Source organism: Poecilia mexicana, unplaced genomic scaffold (genome assembly GCF_051168715.1).
Source record: "Poecilia mexicana isolate PSO_F unplaced genomic scaffold, ASM5116871v1 scaffold_11, whole genome shotgun sequence".
NCBI classification, from domain to species: Eukaryota; Metazoa; Chordata; class Actinopteri; order Cyprinodontiformes; family Poeciliidae; genus Poecilia; species Poecilia mexicana.
In genome coordinates, this window is record NW_028263380.1 from 4,851,884 (window position 1) to 4,870,610 (window position 18,727).

At 38.3% G+C, this 18,727-nt stretch overlaps 1 protein-coding gene across 4 annotated transcripts in view; it reads left to right on the forward strand.

The window, feature by feature from the left end:
- ctdp1 (CTD (carboxy-terminal domain, RNA polymerase II, polypeptide A) phosphatase, subunit 1) overlaps nt 1–17,712 on the forward strand; it is a 64,355-nt gene extending 46,643 nt beyond the window's left edge. For 3 of the 4 annotated variants that reach the window (XM_014998504.2, XM_088010092.1, XM_088010093.1), the window contains one exon: nt 16,715–17,712. In XM_014998504.2, the coding sequence (XP_014853990.2) occupies nt 16,715–16,898 (184 nt within the window). In that variant the 3' untranslated portion in view covers nt 16,899–17,712. The remainder of the gene's footprint in view (nt 1–16,714) is intronic. The other variant, XM_014998511.2, reaches the window with a different exon arrangement.
- The last annotated feature ends 1,015 nt before the right edge of the window (nt 17,713–18,727 follow it).

Genomic DNA, 18,727 nt, shown 5'->3' on the forward strand with positions numbered 1-18,727 from the left:
GTCCTGTTTTTATTGTTTACTTTAAGTCAGCAGTTCACTCTTTAATCTAGCAGAACTGCTGTGTAGCAGTTCAGCACATCCGCCCCATTAACGTGAGTAAATGTTCAGGCGCTGCTGTGAAACCTGAGGGGGAGTGAAGTCATCTCCTTCCAGACCGACCGGCTGCTGTTTCAACAGCTCAGTCCCGATTTCCTAATGAAGAAGGAGATTGGGAAAGTTACAGGAAAGATAAGGCTGTTATCTGCTCGCGTTTATAGAAAGTTTGGCTCAAAGTGCTTTCCAATTAGAAAGTCTGAGCCTCAGGGGTCCCATTGAGAATAATTGTTTTCAAGGATCGGCCGATACCCCAAAGACTGCAGTAATGGCGCTGTATTTCTCCAGCGCGGGGCTCGGATTACTGTCGGTTCTTACTGAACATGTTTCCTCTGAGATGATAGACCCGGCTTTTTTGTTGTACTCGTCCCGCTCTTTTCGTCCGATGAAGATGCGGAGCTCTCAGCGCTATCCGCCGCTGCAGAGTAATTAAACCTCTGCAACACGTGTGTAGCTTTCTGCCATTCAGGGCCAAACAAACAAACAAACAAACAAACAGCCTTACGGAAGTCAGCCTGTGTCCGTCAAACCGTCTCGCTCTTTTCACAGCTCCACAAAGCGGACTGTTTTTTTGCTTTTGCGTTCAGTCGGAGTCCCTTCCATTTGATGAGACCTGGGTAATATGATCTGTCAGATACAAACAAATGAATCCAAGCACTCTTTGTTTGAGTGAACAATGCTTTATTTTCCTGCCACTGTTAGAAAGGTGAAGGAGTTTGCTGCAGTTGCCATGAGGGCAGCTGAGAGATTTAGTGTCTCTGTTTGCCTAACGCATTACAGATCTGTAACAAATTTATTGGAATTGCATTATTGTAAATAAGGACTAACATCAGCATAGTCATTTTTAACATTGTATTGGTCTGATATACAGGTAGGCATTTATTGTATTGTTTATCATTTATGAAAAATCTCCCCTAAGAATCTCGTTTTATCATTGTTTTTGATAAACTCCAATGAATTACACGAGATTAAAAAAATACAATATTATCAGAATTACTGTGGGCATTTTAGTGATATAAATCACCCTTATTTAAGTAAGTGGTGTCTTGAAGAAGCTTATTTCAAATGGCAATATTTCTTTAAGAACAGTGTTTGTGACGCCATGAATGATGTACCATGCATTCATTGCCATAGTTACCTAAAAAAGAAGTAATACATAGATTTTCTAATCTTAATTTGTAGTGTTATCACAATGTTACCGCACAACATTGCAATAAAATTCAATGTCCATAGTCTAATAGATAAAACTGTAAACTGAGCCGATATTAACTGATTTTTTTTTCAAGGTGTCGATAAGGTATATTATATTATATAATATTGGTTATCTGCCAGTAACGGCAATATTAATATCAGATATCGGCCCAAATTTTCAGATCAGTGCATCCCTAATTATGAAGCGTAAGAGAATGGATGCAAGCCTATAAATCTGAAAAGAGTGACCTATGTTTGTATTCTGTCAAATACAAATCTGACCGAATCTGGTCATTAGAAAACAAGAAAAGTTTGGTCTAACTTAACTTCAGACAGGGAGGAAAAATTGTTCAGTGTGTGTAAACTTTAGGTTTCAATTGTACATCGTTCTCCAAGGGGCATCAATACTTTTTTTTTTTTTTAAGTCACTCTACTACTCCAAAAATTCCTTTTATATTTAAGAACAGTGAGCAAGAAAAGCTAATAATGTGATGGTCTCTTTTCTGCATCCTTAGAGGCTGACGTTTCCTCAACCGAATTGCTTACTTCTAAGAAGACAGCCGGACAGACTGTGTGACCCCTTAAAAGCTATTTTTCAGGCAGAATCTTTCCTCTAAATGTATGCCTCATATCTCCAGGAAAAGGTTGATTCTAAAGGCAGCGCTCTAATGCATTTGCTACATGAAATGAAAGGTGAAACGTCATACATTTTGATTAGGTTTGACTGCATAATGCACCAGTATGTTAGTGTTTTTAAAGATGTTCTCCTTTTTCATTCATAAAACATCCATCAGCCCACTGTAATGCATACAAACTCATATGTGTGAAAATTTACATTGAAAATTTAAATGTCATAAACATGAATCATAGAAGCAAATATGGGCTGCAGGCACTTTTTTTATCCAACAGAAAACATTACATAATTCTCCCTTTGGTATTAACAAATATGACAAACTTTTATCAGATCAAATTTGCTCCATTTCCAGTGTTTGATCTCGCCATTGGGTCATTGTTGTTATCAACCCCTTAAAATTTTCTGGGTATAATTCTGTCATGTTAAAGGTCTTCAATTCCATTCGTATTGGTCTTAAAACGTCTTAAGTTTGAGTTGGTGCAACTTACAGAAACCCTTCAAGTGCCTTATCCCTCTCTTTTATGTCTTTTTGTAACTTTTTAACATTTTACTTGCCTCTTTAAACCTGCCTAAAATGCCTCTTTTGTCTGACTAACTGCTTGAATTTAATTATGATGACAGAATGAAAGATGGTGTATAAATGTATTAATATTGAGGGGGAAGGATACGACCGCTATCCTGGTCTGTAATTGGATTCAGGTAAAAATTTTATTGTTTTGATGATGAACCATCAGAAAGAAAGCAACAGACGTGGTTTGGGACGGATAGAAAGCGCTGCTCGTGTTCTCCAAAGCTTCCCACTGAGACTCACAAACTCCAGCGGCGCCTTCTGCTGAGATGTTGATTAAACATTGACATTTCGCTTCCGTTTAATCGGGATTTGCAGGAGGAGATAGACGGATGTCCCGAGGGATCGAGTAATTTCCCACAAACTATATCTCAATAACCTACTGAGCAAACCCCCGCCATCCTTGAGATTTATATTCCTGATTCCAGAAACGGTAGACGACGTTGTTTTTTAGGGCAGTGGATGCTCCAATCCTAAAATCTTGCCTCTTTTACATGTTTAACGTCATGTTTCGGATTTATGTTTGCATTTTCCACATTAGGATTACTATTATGAAGCAGATTTAAAGTGTCTCCATTAGAGTCCCACCCCTCCGGAGCCCGACTGACCCATCAGTGTGTGTGCTGTTAGTGCAGCGGCGATGAGAAACGGCGCCGTGATCCTCGTGTTCAGCTGGGCGAGAGGAGGCGGCAGACCGCGAGGAATACGAGTGCTGACTCAGGCTTTTCACATATTTGAGGAGAGGAAGACGGAAGGGGGAAAAGGAGAATATAATCTGACCCAGTTTCTTTATTGGTGCTGATGGGGCAGGAAGGTTTTTTTGGTGTGTGTGTGCTTTTGCTATAGAATGCTATTGTTGTATTCAAGTACTGGTGCAGTTATCAGATGAATATGTATTTCAGTACATTTATGTCTGTTTAAAAAAAGAAGGAATATTTTCAGTCAGTTCAGCTGTTTTTCTGTATCAGATCGGTATCAGTCGATACTAATCATCAGATATTGGCATCAGAAGTGAAAAAAGTGGATCGGTGCATCCACATAATCTGGCTGACGTAGGAAGCCATTGTTGAAAGAAAGCCATAAGAAGTAAGGATGCACTGATAAATCGGCCACGATTCCCTTAATTTTGGGAGATCGGTGATCGGCCAGTACTTACATGAGTAACCGATCTTATAAACCTCAGCAAACGTCTGAAAATTAACCACTGTCCCCCTTTTGTCAACCGCATATGCATGGTTAACGATAGTAACCCGACTGTTGCGACTTTTCAGACAAAAAAAATAAATAAATTCTGCATTGGCGAAAATCGTATTTTTAAAGATCAGTGATCGGCCAGAAAACCACCATCGATGCAGCCCTAAAATTAAGCTCTGCTTGCAGTTTGCCACAAGCCATGTAGGGAAGACGGTAAAAACATGAAATCAGGTGGTCAGAGGGACCTGATCTTAAAATTAAGAGCCTCATTTTACATCAGAGAGATTCAAACAAGTAGACAAGATTGAAACTGGTGCAAAAAGTAGCAAAGGAATGTCAGCCCCGAAGGTTAAAACGATTACGAATATCCTATAATATCATAAAACTGGTAAATACAAATTTATGACTGAGCCATCAGTAATTTACTCTGGTGTTAGGAAGGCTAATGGAGGTGTAAAAAAGCTTCAGTCGTCCTGAATGCTGATGATCAGTAGCAGCCAGAGGGGAGAAGCTTGTAGTGTTGAGTTGATCTATGTGGGCTCAGACTCTGTCTGAAGTCCTTTCTCTCTGCTGGGTCATTTGTTGTCGATACCACGGAGTGGACCCAAGAACAAACCTCTGGCTTTGCTGCACAGTTTGATAACTTTGTGGAGAGGACTGTTGTGGATTTGGTTCAGTTCAGTTATGATGTTAAAGTTAAAGATGGTTTCACTAAGGACACACAGAAGACACAGTTGACTGATGTACCTGGAGTTTATAGGATTTCTTTATAAATTACTGTTGGTAACGTAATTTTGTCTCTTTTCATAAAATAAAGACTTTCATCAGAAAGTCAAGCTTTGCTGTGCGTAAACTCATCTGTCGGAGTTGTAACAATCCTAATGTGTGATATGCTAATGGTAAAAAAAAATTTAAAAAAAAGTTGCCGTACACAGAATATTTTTTAATAACATCGAGGACTGCTCCAGTAAGACTTGCATGCCTATCCAAAACAATAAAAAAAACAGAGCAAGTGATCAAACTGCATCTTTTCAGCAAGTTGGATTTTAAATCTTAAGAAGAAAAAGAATAACTTTTTTACAGCTGTGGAGTGCATTTCTTTGTTTTTATTCCTATAAACTCTACACATTATGGCGTTAAAATAATTTCATCTAAGCATCTCATCTCTGTAAACAAGAGTGCAGAATGCTCAGGAAGATGTAAGCCTCTATAACGTCTTACATCTCTGTTGTTTTCGTGCTCCAGTTTTCATTGAAGCTCTGTGTTGAAAATAAAAATGTTTTCATCTCCTTTTAACTATTTCATGGACCAGAGCTTCATAGGAAACCTCCATTATTTTGTCATCTACTATATTCTTAGAAACAAATTATGCCACAGAATCTGTCAAAAATAGACAGGTATTTTTGTTTTTCACTTCATCTGCCTGTACAGATTCAATTATTAGTTTGTCTGTTTGGAGAAAAATGTGAAAATACTAAGTGAAAACACATTTGTTGTGCTTTAACAGTAATGTTTGGTTCGTGTCGCTGAGATCATTCAGGTGATTCTGCCTCATTTCCTGTTTAATCTCATTTAGATCAACTTCACATTTAGATTGTAACTCTAAATATGTTATTCCTAATAATACAACTGTTTATGCCTAATGCTGACTGAAACCTGCAACCAAATTCTTCCAGTTTGTAGTTTTGTCTAAAATATTTTTTTAAATTATTGGGGGGGGGGTTCATATTTTACACAAACTCGAGGTTTTCCCTTGGTTGTTTCCACATTTGTGTCCCAGGTCATATGTTCTCCCCAAAACAGAACATGGATCAAGTAAACAATTCTCTCAAATTGAGTCACGATGCTCTTAGAATACTAATGTAACCTTTTGATGACATTCTACAAGGAAGTTAAAGAAAAGCTTATGCACGACTTGGGGAGTGGGGGGAAAAAAACTTTTTTACAGAGCGATCAAAACACCCAACAGATCGGCGCAGTTCTGACATCTTTTGAAGAAGTCTAGAGTTTTTGTAGCCTAGTTATCATTTTCAGCTTGAACTGAGAGCTGTAAAGGGTTCTGACGGTTTGTTTGCAAACTCAGGCTATATTTAAAATCTAAGCTCCTATATTGTATACACACTCATGTTATGCTGTGTTTTTGTCTTGATCTCATCCAGAAAACTGTCATGATTCGCCTTAAAGGGGCAGTATTGATTGTTCTTCTGGCACATGGTGCCAATTTATAGCACAATCAAGTAACTATTAACTTCATTTGTTATAACAATTCTATACCACTTAAAAAGTTTTTACTTACCAAATTAACAGTAAAATTTCAAAGGTGGAGTTTTGTTCTGAAGTCATCACAACATTGCTCTTCTGTTAACCCTTTACCAAGTTTTCTACCAGTTTTTCACTGAATGAGCTAATGAGTTCAGCAGATGTGCAGTTCCACCAGGGGTTTGCTAATTACTTCTGGCTAGTCTGAAGGAGCTGAGTGGGAGAGTTGCAGGGGAAAGCTGCTCTGTGAGACAGAAGTTTGGAAACTGCAGCTTAGACGAGGAGCTTCGTCTTCGAAGGCGGAGCTATGTCCAACCAGGTGTTTTATTCAGCTGAATGGTTGCCACGGGAGATTAGAGGATTTCTCAAACATGCATGAAAGAATCAAAGCAACACTCCAGGTATGTTTTTGATGAGGGAATAACTTTATAACATAATCCAAATATCAAAAAAATGATCTTAGGCAACTCTGCCTCTTTAAAACACATCTCTACTTTTCATAAAGTCATCTCTAGTGGAAGAACTTTGACTTTTGAGAAAAGTTAGATATGTAAGTGTAATAGTAAGTCTGAATGTTTACTTCTTATACAAACGCTTTTAAACATACCGAAGTGAAACACTCGCTGCTAGAAAAACAACAAATGTATACAGAACAGCATTTATTCCCAGATATGTTTAGCTGCTTGCCCCTATCCGCCGCCCAACGAGGGGCAGGATAATCCATCTCAGGCTCCTGTGAAAAGATCTTTGCAGCCTTGTCAAAAGCTTTAGCAGCAGCAGTGCAGACTGAGAGGAGGGGGAGGGGGAAGTAATGCTTCTGAAAAGATGCCTGAGGGCTTAAATCTGATTCCACTGCCTGTAGCTGTGCCAGAGAGAAAGATGATGTGATGCAGACATCGGTGACCGGGGAGATATAAATGACAGTGAAATAAGTGTCAGTGAATTGCACAGTTGACTCCTGGAGTCATACCTCCGTCAAACTTGTTACAGTTGGACATTACAGTCAGACTTCCTTTGGTCGGGTCTAGAGACGTTTTTCTGAGGGAGGATGCCAGCGGTTTTGTTTAACGTCGTCAGAAAGTGGAACTATATTTCAGTCTGTCTGAGATATGGATATGGTTTTTGTGATAACTGGTTCATGAGCAAAACAGTCATCCGTGTCTACAGCAACACACAGCTTAATTCTTTTCTTTTACTTGGAGCCCCCAAAAAGGTCTAAAAATATCCAAATGCAAAGGCCAAAGATCAAAACAAATGATTTTATTTATGAAAAACATTTTAGAAAAGGACAATCATTTCATTATATTAAAGTTGTTTGAAATTGATTCTTCTGATGTATCTCCAATATATTTTTCAGTAAGGTGTTTCATGTGAACATATCTCTATAGAAGGCAGACGTATTGAAAACACAGCCAAGTGCAAACCGAGCTGCTGTATTTTAAACTGTAGTTTTTGTGCCAACGAACAACAATCTGAGACAAAGCAAGAGATTTAGTTAAATTTAAACTGTTTTCTGTCAAAACTTTCAAACATGTCTTTTATCACAGCCAAACTTCTACCCATTTGGCTCACCAATTTATCGATATGCTCTTTTCATGATCAATCACTTCCCAACAGTAACTTAACTAGATTTAACTCTGGACTATCGGTAAGATATTTAGACCCTATTATCATAGATCTTGTTTCTTCAGGATCCTAAGTACTTTCCTGGCCAAAGGGATATTTAGCCCTTTTTCCTATCATGATAGAATAGAGCAGTGCCTCAATGGGCCCAGATATCTCCCTCTCTACCATCTCTTGTAAACGAGGCATAAAGATACTTGAACTCCTTTTTACCTGAAGCAGAATCTAACCACCAACCCAGCAGGAGCTGTACAATTTTAAGAAAGTACATGATAATTAATAATATTTCAACAAGTTTTTACCTTGAGCACAAAACTATAAATTCTCCACTTTTCATTTTCAGTATTAATTTATCAAGGTCACAAAGTGCAGAAAAACGCAAGTCAAGGGAGTCCTGTATTAAGAGTGCTTGACAGGCGTGTTTGAAAGCACACTCCGTACCAAGAAACAGAAGGCCAGAGGTAGTGAGGTTCCACTGATTACCTTCAATAAAAGTCTAGAAGCGTGAAGCCCATGTAGAAAAATAGCTGTGGTAATTAAAGTTGCATGAGATAGACTCCCCTGTTGCTTGTTTTTGAGCCACGCCAGGCAGCTGAAATAAAAAGAAGTTAGTACCACAAGTTTGACAAAAATAAAAACCCAGTGGCTTTTCTCATTAATGTTGTAAAACATGTACACAATTTGATGTTTTTTGTGGTTTTTTTTCCTCGAATTTGCTTAGGCAAATTCGAAAAAGTCTGTCTGCTTGGCAAATTACATTTGTTGTACTCTGCTGAAGTAAGTCATCCTTGCCTGAAAAAATTCCTCGTTTGTGTCCAGACAGATGGTGTTGTTGCTTCGAGCAACACCAGAGGGATGACAACACAAACCAGGACGGTTTGAAGAAGGAGAGGGGGGGTTAGTTATAAACCTACTTTGTGTGTAACTCCAAGTGATGAAAGTTAATTTAAACCTCAGATATGTTCTCACAGAGAGAAAAAAGCAGTTTGTGGTTATTGTCTTCATGTCTGGTTTGCTGTTGGAAAGAAACCCAAATTCAGAATGAAAACTGGGTACAAATTATTGTGACTAGAAGTTACAACTGTCAGAATCTCATGGGGAAAAAAAGATGGAAAAAACATCACACTTAAACATTTGTCAAAGTTTACGTCCCAATGTCAGTGCTGACATGTAGTGTACCCTGTTTTAAAGGAACCTAAATTTACACTTGTGCTGACTAAATATAACTCGCCTTGGGAACATTTCATACAGACTGTGGGTCAATCCATACTGCCTCAGGGAATATTTCATGCTAACTAATATGAATTTGTACTCCCTCGGGGTCTTCTTGTACCAACCATTCCTCAATTTCTACCTCCATGGAGACCTGCTGTCCACATCACAGTTCAACCCCTCCAGGGACTTTCTATACCAACCGTGCCTCAATTCAAACCGCACTACTTTCTGTATCGACGACAACTTAATGCAGTCTCTCCTCCAGGACTCTTCATACCAACTTTACGTCAATTTGTAAACCCCTTGGGGATGTGTGTGTACCAAATATTTCTCAATTTATACCCAATTTGTTCCCCACTTTAAAAATGTTTGTACTGACCTTGTGTTAATTCATATGCTCTTTGTGGATATTGCAAACCAACCATTGCTTAATCCCTCCTCCCTTTGTCGACATTTCATACATTTCTTGGGAATGTTTCATACCAACTGTGCATAATTCATAGCCCACTTTGGGACATTTCCGGTGTGCCATGCTTCAATTCCTGCTAAAACCGCACAACATATTAAATTGCAACCTCTAAGAGAAGCTTAAATGCTATTCACACTTCCCATTTCAATAATATATTTTGCCTTTTGGAACATTTTGACGACTTGTCTTCATAATTCATGAAAAAGATTCTTTTTTTTCTATGAGAATTACAAACAATCCGTAGCTACATAAGTTGGAAATGATTTGTATATGAATAGAAAACGAATTTCACAGGTAATGAATGGATGAATTTACTTGGAGCTGGTTTTTAAGAGTTAAAACAGTTAGAGATGTCAGTCACACTTTCCTGACAGCCAATAATCTTAGTATAAAAAAGTAATTTGACTTCTAAAAGCAGATTCTTCTAGATAAATCAAAACATAAAGCCACCTCTTTCATACAGTTCTACCAATGCCAAAAAAACAGCTACAACATTCACTGAAAGGCAGATCTGCCATCCTGTTGTATGAACCTTCCTGACACCCCTTGAGAAAGAGGAGAACTAACAGATTTCTGCTTTGTTGATTGACAACTGCCTCCAAGCATACTGAGCTCCTCTACCGTGAGCTCCCTGCCCTCGATCCTTGTCACCATGTATATTTCACAAGTGGGTTGCTTAGAAGCTTGTGGTTTCAGAGATGACTCAGTCACTCTCTGAGTGCTTGTTGTTGGGCCATTATTCTTCCAGTGGATTTCTCTTTTCATCGCACCACTGCCTTCATGCGCCATTGTTCTTCAATTAAACCCAAACAAAGCTGACACATTGCCTCCGAACTGAAAACAGGGGTCTACCTCCAGCCTATCAGTTCTCGGCGTGAGGCAGGAGGGGAATCTATAAGCGCCTCTGTAGTTAACATGGATGCAGTAGATGATGTGGGGATTAATGGAGGAAGGGGAAGCAAAACGACAGACTTCTATCCCTCCTGCCCTCGTTAGACTCCTTCGGGGACTTGTTAACGTTGAAGGTCTGTTGTGTTGTGTGCGTCATGGTAACTAAATGAAGGCTGAAGAAGCCTTTGTAGCTCCCGCAAACGGCCCGTTTGAGAAAAAGAAAAAAAGCAAAGCGATTGGAGTTCAAGGAAAGATGGTATCTTGATCTTTGGTTGTCCCTGTTTTTGTTGAAGTTTGTTGGGAGTCTTATCTAACTCTTTGCTTAAAGAAACCTGTGAGGATTGGTTTCAGTCACAGTCATTGCGTGAATATTAAAGTTACTTTATCATGCTTTTGCCATCCGTCTCCTGTCCTTCTTTTTTTTTTTATTTGTTTGCCTCTTCCACCGCTCAGGGGTGTGTCTAGGATTTTTATTTAACCGAACAAAACGCATGGATCCGTTCAGCATGGGAAAACAATGCTAGCTTAACTGTGTATAACTCTGTACAACACAGAGTTGTATAACTATATATAACTTAGCTATGCTAACTCTGTTCAGCTTATCAGCTTAAACTGGAAATTATTAAACCATTGCAGAGTAGAAATTACAAACCATTTTTAATTATCCCCCTCCTCGCCTTCATGAAGTATTTTTTCGCATTAATCTGAGGCCACTTTTTCTTCTTCTTATTATTATTATTATTATTAAGCATCATATACAAGGTTTCCCCCAGAAAACTTGCTAAGCCTGGTGGTTGAGTGCTAGGGCAGTCATTCATCCAGCGGTCCGTCATATTTTTGAGTTAAAAAATCTTTAAAGTTGACAGAAAATTATAAAATATCACTTGATATTTATGCATTATTGGAAGATTAATACCTGAACAGCAACTATAAAATCTTAAAAATGCTAACATTTTAAAAAGACTTAAATAAATAGGCAAAGCTTTGCCTGATGGGGCACAAGTAAAGCCTGGTAGCCCGCCAGGCTTGTAATACACTGGGGGAAACCCTGATCAACTTGACAACGGGACTACAGATTGAAATTAACCACTTGGTTATAATCTCAGGTACTTTCATGAAAATTTTAATATATATATATATATATATATATATATTTATATATATATATATATATATATATATATATATATATATATATATATATATATATATATATATATATATATATATATATATATTTTTTTTTTTTTTTTTTTTTTTTTTTTTTTAAATAGCAATCAACAACAAAAAGTTATTGTCAGTTCATCTCTGTATGGTATGATATGAACAAACTGACCGCTCTTGTGGGGGTGGCCAGGCAGGATCCAACCCCTCATCTGTTCTACTTCCATAGATCATAGCTGTGAAAACCATTTGAAGGGAGTTTTACAAACGGATGCCTTGGTTGTCTTGGACCCAGATATGAGGAGGATTAGTTTTTGTACCCCGTCTATGAAGTCGTTCCCAGTCCATGCCCCTCTCAACGTTCCCCCTAGGCGACATTCCTGCTGTCTGAGTTTGGAGTAGATGCTTTTTTTCCTGTCCTATATCAGTCATTGTGGGTCCCTAATGCAGCTCTAATGATGTGCTGAGGCTTATGAAGCTGCAGGCTGTTTGTTGTACCAGCAGACACTCTGTAGTATGTTCTCCTGACACCCCTAATGCAATCAGACTCCCACAATATGTACACATAATGATATTGTCGAGTAATGACTTCAACATCTGTCTGAGGAGCAACACACCGCACCGAGTTACTTGTTGACCCTCCTAGCTGTAAAGTCTGACATATCTGAAGAGAATGCACAACTTTTTTTGTTCCATTCATAGGTCAGGTTTGTAAAAAAATGTCTTTATCTTGGACAATTTCTCTGCACACTTTCAAATTATGATCCAAATTATGGCATTAAAATCAGAGCTCTTCTTTTTTTTCACATTTACATCCACCTCCACATCAATTGGCTTCCTTTTGTAAAGATGTGTGTTATCTCTTAAATTAAATGTAATTATTTATGGCTTAATTTCACCCCCCACAAATTTTGGTGAGATTCTAACTTCCGTAGAAGTACATTTGGGTAAAAGGGAAAAATGTTAACAAATAGCAGACTTTAAATGAGCATTTTTTCTTTTACTTTTTAAATTTTGTAGTTTCTACATTTGATTACTTGGACAAATTATCTTTTTGCTACATTCCTGTCTTGTGATTTAATGTTTGTATGGGTTGGGGGGGGGCAGTTTTCTTTTTACAGTGTCTTTTCCTCTTTTGCATTTGCCGATTGATTTTTAGGGTATTGTTCAGAATATACTCAAAATTGTTACATTTTAATAAAACTAAATCAAATTTAACAAGACCCTATATATCGACTAAGTGTAACCACCATTGTATCATATTAAGTCATTTTGATTTTTTGAATTGAGACTTGGATTTCTCAGATTCAAAAACATATATTTTTGATGCATAGATCATCAAAATGGGGTTATTCAATCAGAATGTAGCTCAAACGCCATTTAAAACCGCTTTGAATGGCAGATTAAATTAAGTGGTATGAATCACAAAACTCCTTCAGTTAAATGTATTTCTACAGAGATTATTATAAACACACACATACATCAAGTACTCAGATTTCTTCAGTTAATTGCTGACAAGAGTTTTAAGAAGTTGTCGGCCTTTCACTCCACTGGTCAGCGGCAAACGGATCCAGTAATGAGGAAATTTAGGAGGTCGCATCCAAAGATGAAGCCGTCTGAACTCTAGCCAACTTTTCAAGATCTAACACCTAATAATGAGCTACCTTTCTATCAGCAAGCACACCTCCATCCACAACTCTTTTCATTAAGTCTCTCAGGCTGAAAGTCTTTCTGGTTCAGCTCATCAACCTCCACTCTTGATTTAACACCAGACTCTTTTTGACTTTTCCATCTGAATTGCCTGAAAAGACTGTTCTGAGTGTTGATGTTTTTTTGTGGCATATATGTTACAGATAGTTTAAGACAAGATTTCTCTTTTGTAAGTTTTCCTGCTAACGGAACTCGAGACTAAAAACTGATTTGCAAGTTTTCTGGAAGTTTGTTCCAGATTTGAGATGCATAGAAGCTGAAATGGTTGCAGAACTCAGTCAAACAAGAAAAGAAGTTGCAGCATCCAGTAAGCTTTTGCTTCATGTTGACTCCCAGCATTTTGCCAAGTGTTTTCTGTTGAATGCAAGGTGAACAGAGAGTGATACTTTTAATAAGTTCCAACTTCTTTAGAATATTAGTTTGGTAATATGCAACTCACATTCTGGTTTAAAGGTAACCATGTGAAAAATAACTATGGCTTGGAGCTTCTTTTGTTTAAGTTATCATAATGACTGTAAAATTTGAGGGTGTTTTGTAGTGACAATTTATAAGTCATAAAGTGTAATTAGCAGCAGGAACCTGTTGCTAAAATATAACCATTAATTTAAAAAAAAAAAAAGTCTCACCAAAACAAATGGGTTTATTACTCCCTCTTACTAAATGTCTTGTGTAAAGCTATGCTTAAAAAAAAGCTTAAGACTGATTGCTCTCAACATTATTTATATTCACCTGGCAACAAAAAAACATTTAATGCTGAAAATTGTGAAATTAGCCCATCGCTTGCAGCTCACTCTGGGCGTCTCATATTTGTAAAATGCCTAAAATTTGAATATTTTTGTAAACAGCAATATTCCACCTTTATTACAATGTAGTTTAACAGCTGAGACAGAGAGCAGATATCACATAAAAGTAGATTACATCTGAAACTTGGTTAGCAGTTGACATGAATGAACATGGGTGAAGCGTCTGGAGTGTGTGTGTGTGTGTGTGTGTGTGTGTGTGTGTGTGTGTGTGTGTGTGTGTGTGTGTGTCGGTGGGGGGTTGGATTAATAGAGGACAGAGATTGGATGTAATGATCCAAAGCTAAAAGCAGCAGGAGGGGGACTAACCCCTAGACCCCTGCTGTCTCCACTATTAATATTTGCAAACAGAAGAAGAAGAATGGAGTTATGTGCGTGCACACTCAAGCAGCCTCTCCAACGGCTCAGGTAGCAAAAAACAAAAATTTGTTTGGAAGTCGCAGTGAAACTAGAAGCGTGACTCACAGCAGTCGCTCGGCCTCAGAAATGAAAACACTGAGGCCGAGTTTTTATTTCTGCTGATCCTTCAAGCTAAAACTCGTTAGCTTGAAGAATCAGCGTAGCTCTTCTGCTGAGCTTTTCCTCCCACAGTAACCTGTAACTAGCATGTCACCTGCCCTCTTCGCTCATATTAGTCGGGATCTGACCTTGAACGAACGGAGAGCCAGAGCCTAGCCGCCGCTGGAGGTTAGCGAGGCCTAATGAGAGAGAGGGATTGGGGGGTGGGCTCTGTGTCGGACCTCCACAATAACCACGCAGACCCTCATTAGCATGACGCTAACAAGCTGCTTGGCAGAGGATGTCACAGAGAAAGCTGGAGTGGAGCAAGAGATGGCATGTTTGCTCACAGAACACATCAAAGGATTTTCCAGCCACCTACAAATGTGTTTTCCTTTTTTTTTTGGTTTTGTTTCCTCCTCTCTTCCAGCTTCATCATTATCCATAAGTGGCTGGTTTGCAGAAACACAGCTGGCATTGCTTGTTTTTGTTGTACAATATGTTCGCTGTATGTACGTTTTTAAATAATGTACATATTTTGGACAGCTTTGCTACATTGTCGTTTCCATGCTCACAAAAGCATTTTGAAGACATGGTTTTGTTTTCAGGGTCTCTAAAGCTTGTGGAAGTTTTATTTCAGACCTTCAGTGTCTGAATGCCCAGAGATTGTAGCTACAACTCAAAATCTCACTGCTGTAGAAATTGGTTGTATTTAATAAATTAGGACTTTGTGGTTATAGCTCCAGTCTCCAGTCTCTGCACTTAATATTTTCCTTTGTGCGAAGCTATCTAGCTTAAGCTGTCAGATTTTATTGTAAACTGTTAATTTGGTCTCAATCAATAGTTTTCCAGGTTATCTGAAAGCTTTTTTTGTATTTATTAATACCAACAGATGGATGTCTTGTCTTCAGAAAGCAGGAAAAACTCAAAGCAAAGACGAGTTCTTAGAGGAAATCATGCTGAAGTCTGTAAAGTTTTTAACAAGAATTAGCTACATCGCTCATGGCTTCTTTTAAATGTTTCGCAGTGACATTAAATCCTTTATGTTGGTTTTATCAGTGTAGTTAGTGTAAGAGCAACTCTTCCCAATTGTATGTGAACTTTATCAAATTATTAGCCTATTTCTGCCCAAACATGGAGTTGATAATATCTCAAAAATATGTAAAAGTTCAAATCTCAGGAGTTAAAATCTTTTATGGACATAAAATGTTAAATATGTCTCCAATCATTACAGTGTAGGTGTCTCTCTGGCTGCCAACTCAACCTGAAGCTAACCTCATGATTCATTCTCTGTTTCGCCAACTTACACTTTATCGAAAGTTTTTTTTATCTCCAGTTATGTTTAATGAAAACAGAAGTTGTCATTTGACTTTTTTTTTTCTTGTGGATTATTGATGAGTACGAGAGAAAACTGAAGAGAGAATTTGGAAAATAGTTTATTTCTAAAAATCTAAATATTAACATTTTGCCTTAAATTTGGGCTTTCAGGTTGATTTTAAACACAACAAAATGGAAATTATTCTCAGTATGTCATAGATTACTTTGACATCAAACCTCAGTTTAACTTTTTATAGTATAGAATTAACAGTAGAGAAATATTTTTTTTTATTTTATAGTTTATTCAGATTTTTTGAATAAACAGAAATTGGCCATTCCAAAATAAATCACGATATAAAAGGTGTTATTTTATACGACAAACCAGTCACAATGATGCCTGCAGGACAACACTTATGAAGTTCCATAGTTTTTTTTGTTTTGTTTTTTTTACTTTCCTGGACCATTCAGGGTGTGTTAGAGAAACGGTTATAGACATTATAATATTTTAGTGTAACCGTTCTGGCGAATGCAGAATACTATCAAAAGATACAATTAATAACAGCAATAAATTAAATAAAACTGTGAATTGAAGCTTCCTCTTTAGTTCATTTGTATTGCTTTTAATCTCTAAAGTGTGACAGTGGAAAAGTTTAAAAACGTACCTTGAAAATGCTTGAATAGGTGTGCTGTGGTGGCACAGGGGTTAAGCACAACCCACATATGGAGGCCTTAGTCCTCGACGTAGCTGTTGCAGGTTTGATTCCCGGCCTGGCAACCTCTGCCTCATGTCTTCCCCCTTCTCTGATTCCCTACTTTCCTGTCAATTAACTATCAAATAAAGGCCACTAGAGCCAATAAACCTTAATTTAAAAAAATATATACATATATTGAAAATACTTTAATAGACTCGACTTATCCGTCCACTTCTTGGGGAAACGAGGTGGAAGGAAGATGGGTGGAGCTAAAAACAGAAAACCTGCTGGACTGTAGTTTGCTGTCCAATCAGCAAGCTCAAAACCTTAGGACTTCTGATTTAGAACATGGAAAGCAATCTTCAAGTTCTGTGTTTTGTTTTGTTTTTTGTCCAGGGGTCAAAAACGGAAGCATGACTCCGGAGAGGATGAGGAGGATGCGGACATGGAGAGCAAGCAGAAAAGGCGGGACTCCGCTGACGAGTCGTCCAAGGACTCCAATGAGGAAGAGGAGGGCAGCAGCTCGGAGGCAGACGAGATGGCCGCCGCCCTGGAGGCTGAGCTAAACGACTTTATGTGACGAGGGGAAAAAAAAAAACGACTGCAAGAAAACGACTGAAAGCCAGCCCATACCGACGTCACACGGTACCCACACATCACTGTTTCCCCCAGAGTCACCATGGTTACGGCGTGGGGAGCGATGAATGTGTGTCGTAATAAAAACCTGAATGTCCTGTACAGAACCAGCGCCTTTCTGCGGAAATGAAGGCTTGGACTTTTGTAGCACTGCTATATATATATATACGAATATAAATAGGTATAAATATAAATCGCCTTTTTGTGGCATAAATCCTTTGAAGTTAACATTTTATTGTGAGGTGAGCTCCAGGACTCATGAAATTTGATACTTTTTGAGTTGTTTTTCTATTTGGATTTTTATACTGTTGAAAAGATGAATAAAAAAAACAACATAAGTGTATATTTTGCTGATGGTTCTTGCCAAAGAGTTTTGAAATAGGTTTGCCAAGTTGTGCAGCTAAAAAAAATTTTAATCTTGACTTCCAGTTTTTAAGATTTTTTTTTATTATTATTATTGTAATAATTAAATTTTTGGTCTCAGCAGGTTTTTAGGGTCAACTAGTTCATCCAGACATTTGAATGTGTTTCTTCCATTAGTTTCTATCTTGTTTGTACATTTTGTAAACATTTTGTGTGCTAACAGAAGATCTTTTGTTAATGATGAATAAATGATAACATCCCAGTAACAGGAAGCGGATCTGACTCTGCCAATGATGACTTCCTGTTGGCGGGAATCAGAACACAGGAAACAGATTTTATAGGGGCAGACATTTTGAGTTCAACTGAAAATAAAGGGATTATAAGATTGTCCAAAACCGCTATCTGATATGAACTAACGAGAAAGTTGGTCATTTTGGTTGTTGAACTTTGTTTTGCCTGTGCTGCAGTTTACACATTCCTGAACCATTCTTTAGATCAGTGGTCCCCAACCGCCGGTCCGTGGACCAATTTTATTTTGAAAATCCTTTAACCGGATTCTCTGTTACTTGCGCGCCAACACTGAGCCCACAAACAGCAAAATGAGTAAGAAACAGATCAGATGTCTTTGGAAAGTTTTTTTTGCAAAGGGGAAAAGGCCCAGAGAAGAGACAGGAGGATGGATTCATCCCGGACCGGCAGGTGAGTCCCACATTACAAGCCGCTCTGAGTAACATTCGGTGACCGGCTGCTAATGAGGCAATGAAGCTTCAAACTGCTTCGCCACGTAGAGACCAAGCAGGCTGTGGATATAAGCAACACTTCGGGTGTCATTGTCTCCCATCACTCCCTGATGGGACCGTCTCGTTGCAGAGAAAAACTCAGGGCTCCCATTAGTTGTTATCGTGAGTTAAAATTTTCACGAAAGTAAAATTTTCGTTTTTGTGGCGCATCTGTATCTTATTTTGAAGGGATACGTAAACATTACCATAGCGACCAGAGTCAGAGAGCGTTTGGGCAGTGGTCGAGAGGAGATGAGTAGAGCTTGTGAGTCTTAAGTCTGGTTCAGACGGCAAGATTTAAGAATTGTCAGCCGATTCTCCAAACCTCTGTGACCACAGAGCTGATAAAAGTACAAAAGGTTCAATCAGTTCGTGTCCAGCCACAAGGCAGGAGCAGCAAACCACACGAACCGATTCCACTCACGAACATCCCGATTCCAGAGGATAATCCAGTAAAACACCCAACATAGCATACGGGAATTTAGAATAACCAAACATGGATGACGATGTAGAAGCAATAGTGATAGTTTGTGGAGTCATTTTAAGAGATAAAAGACAACAAAAATAAAAGGTGGTGGATAAAAGACGACGGGAGCAGCCGCTCTATTTGCTGTACTATGATTTGGAGGTG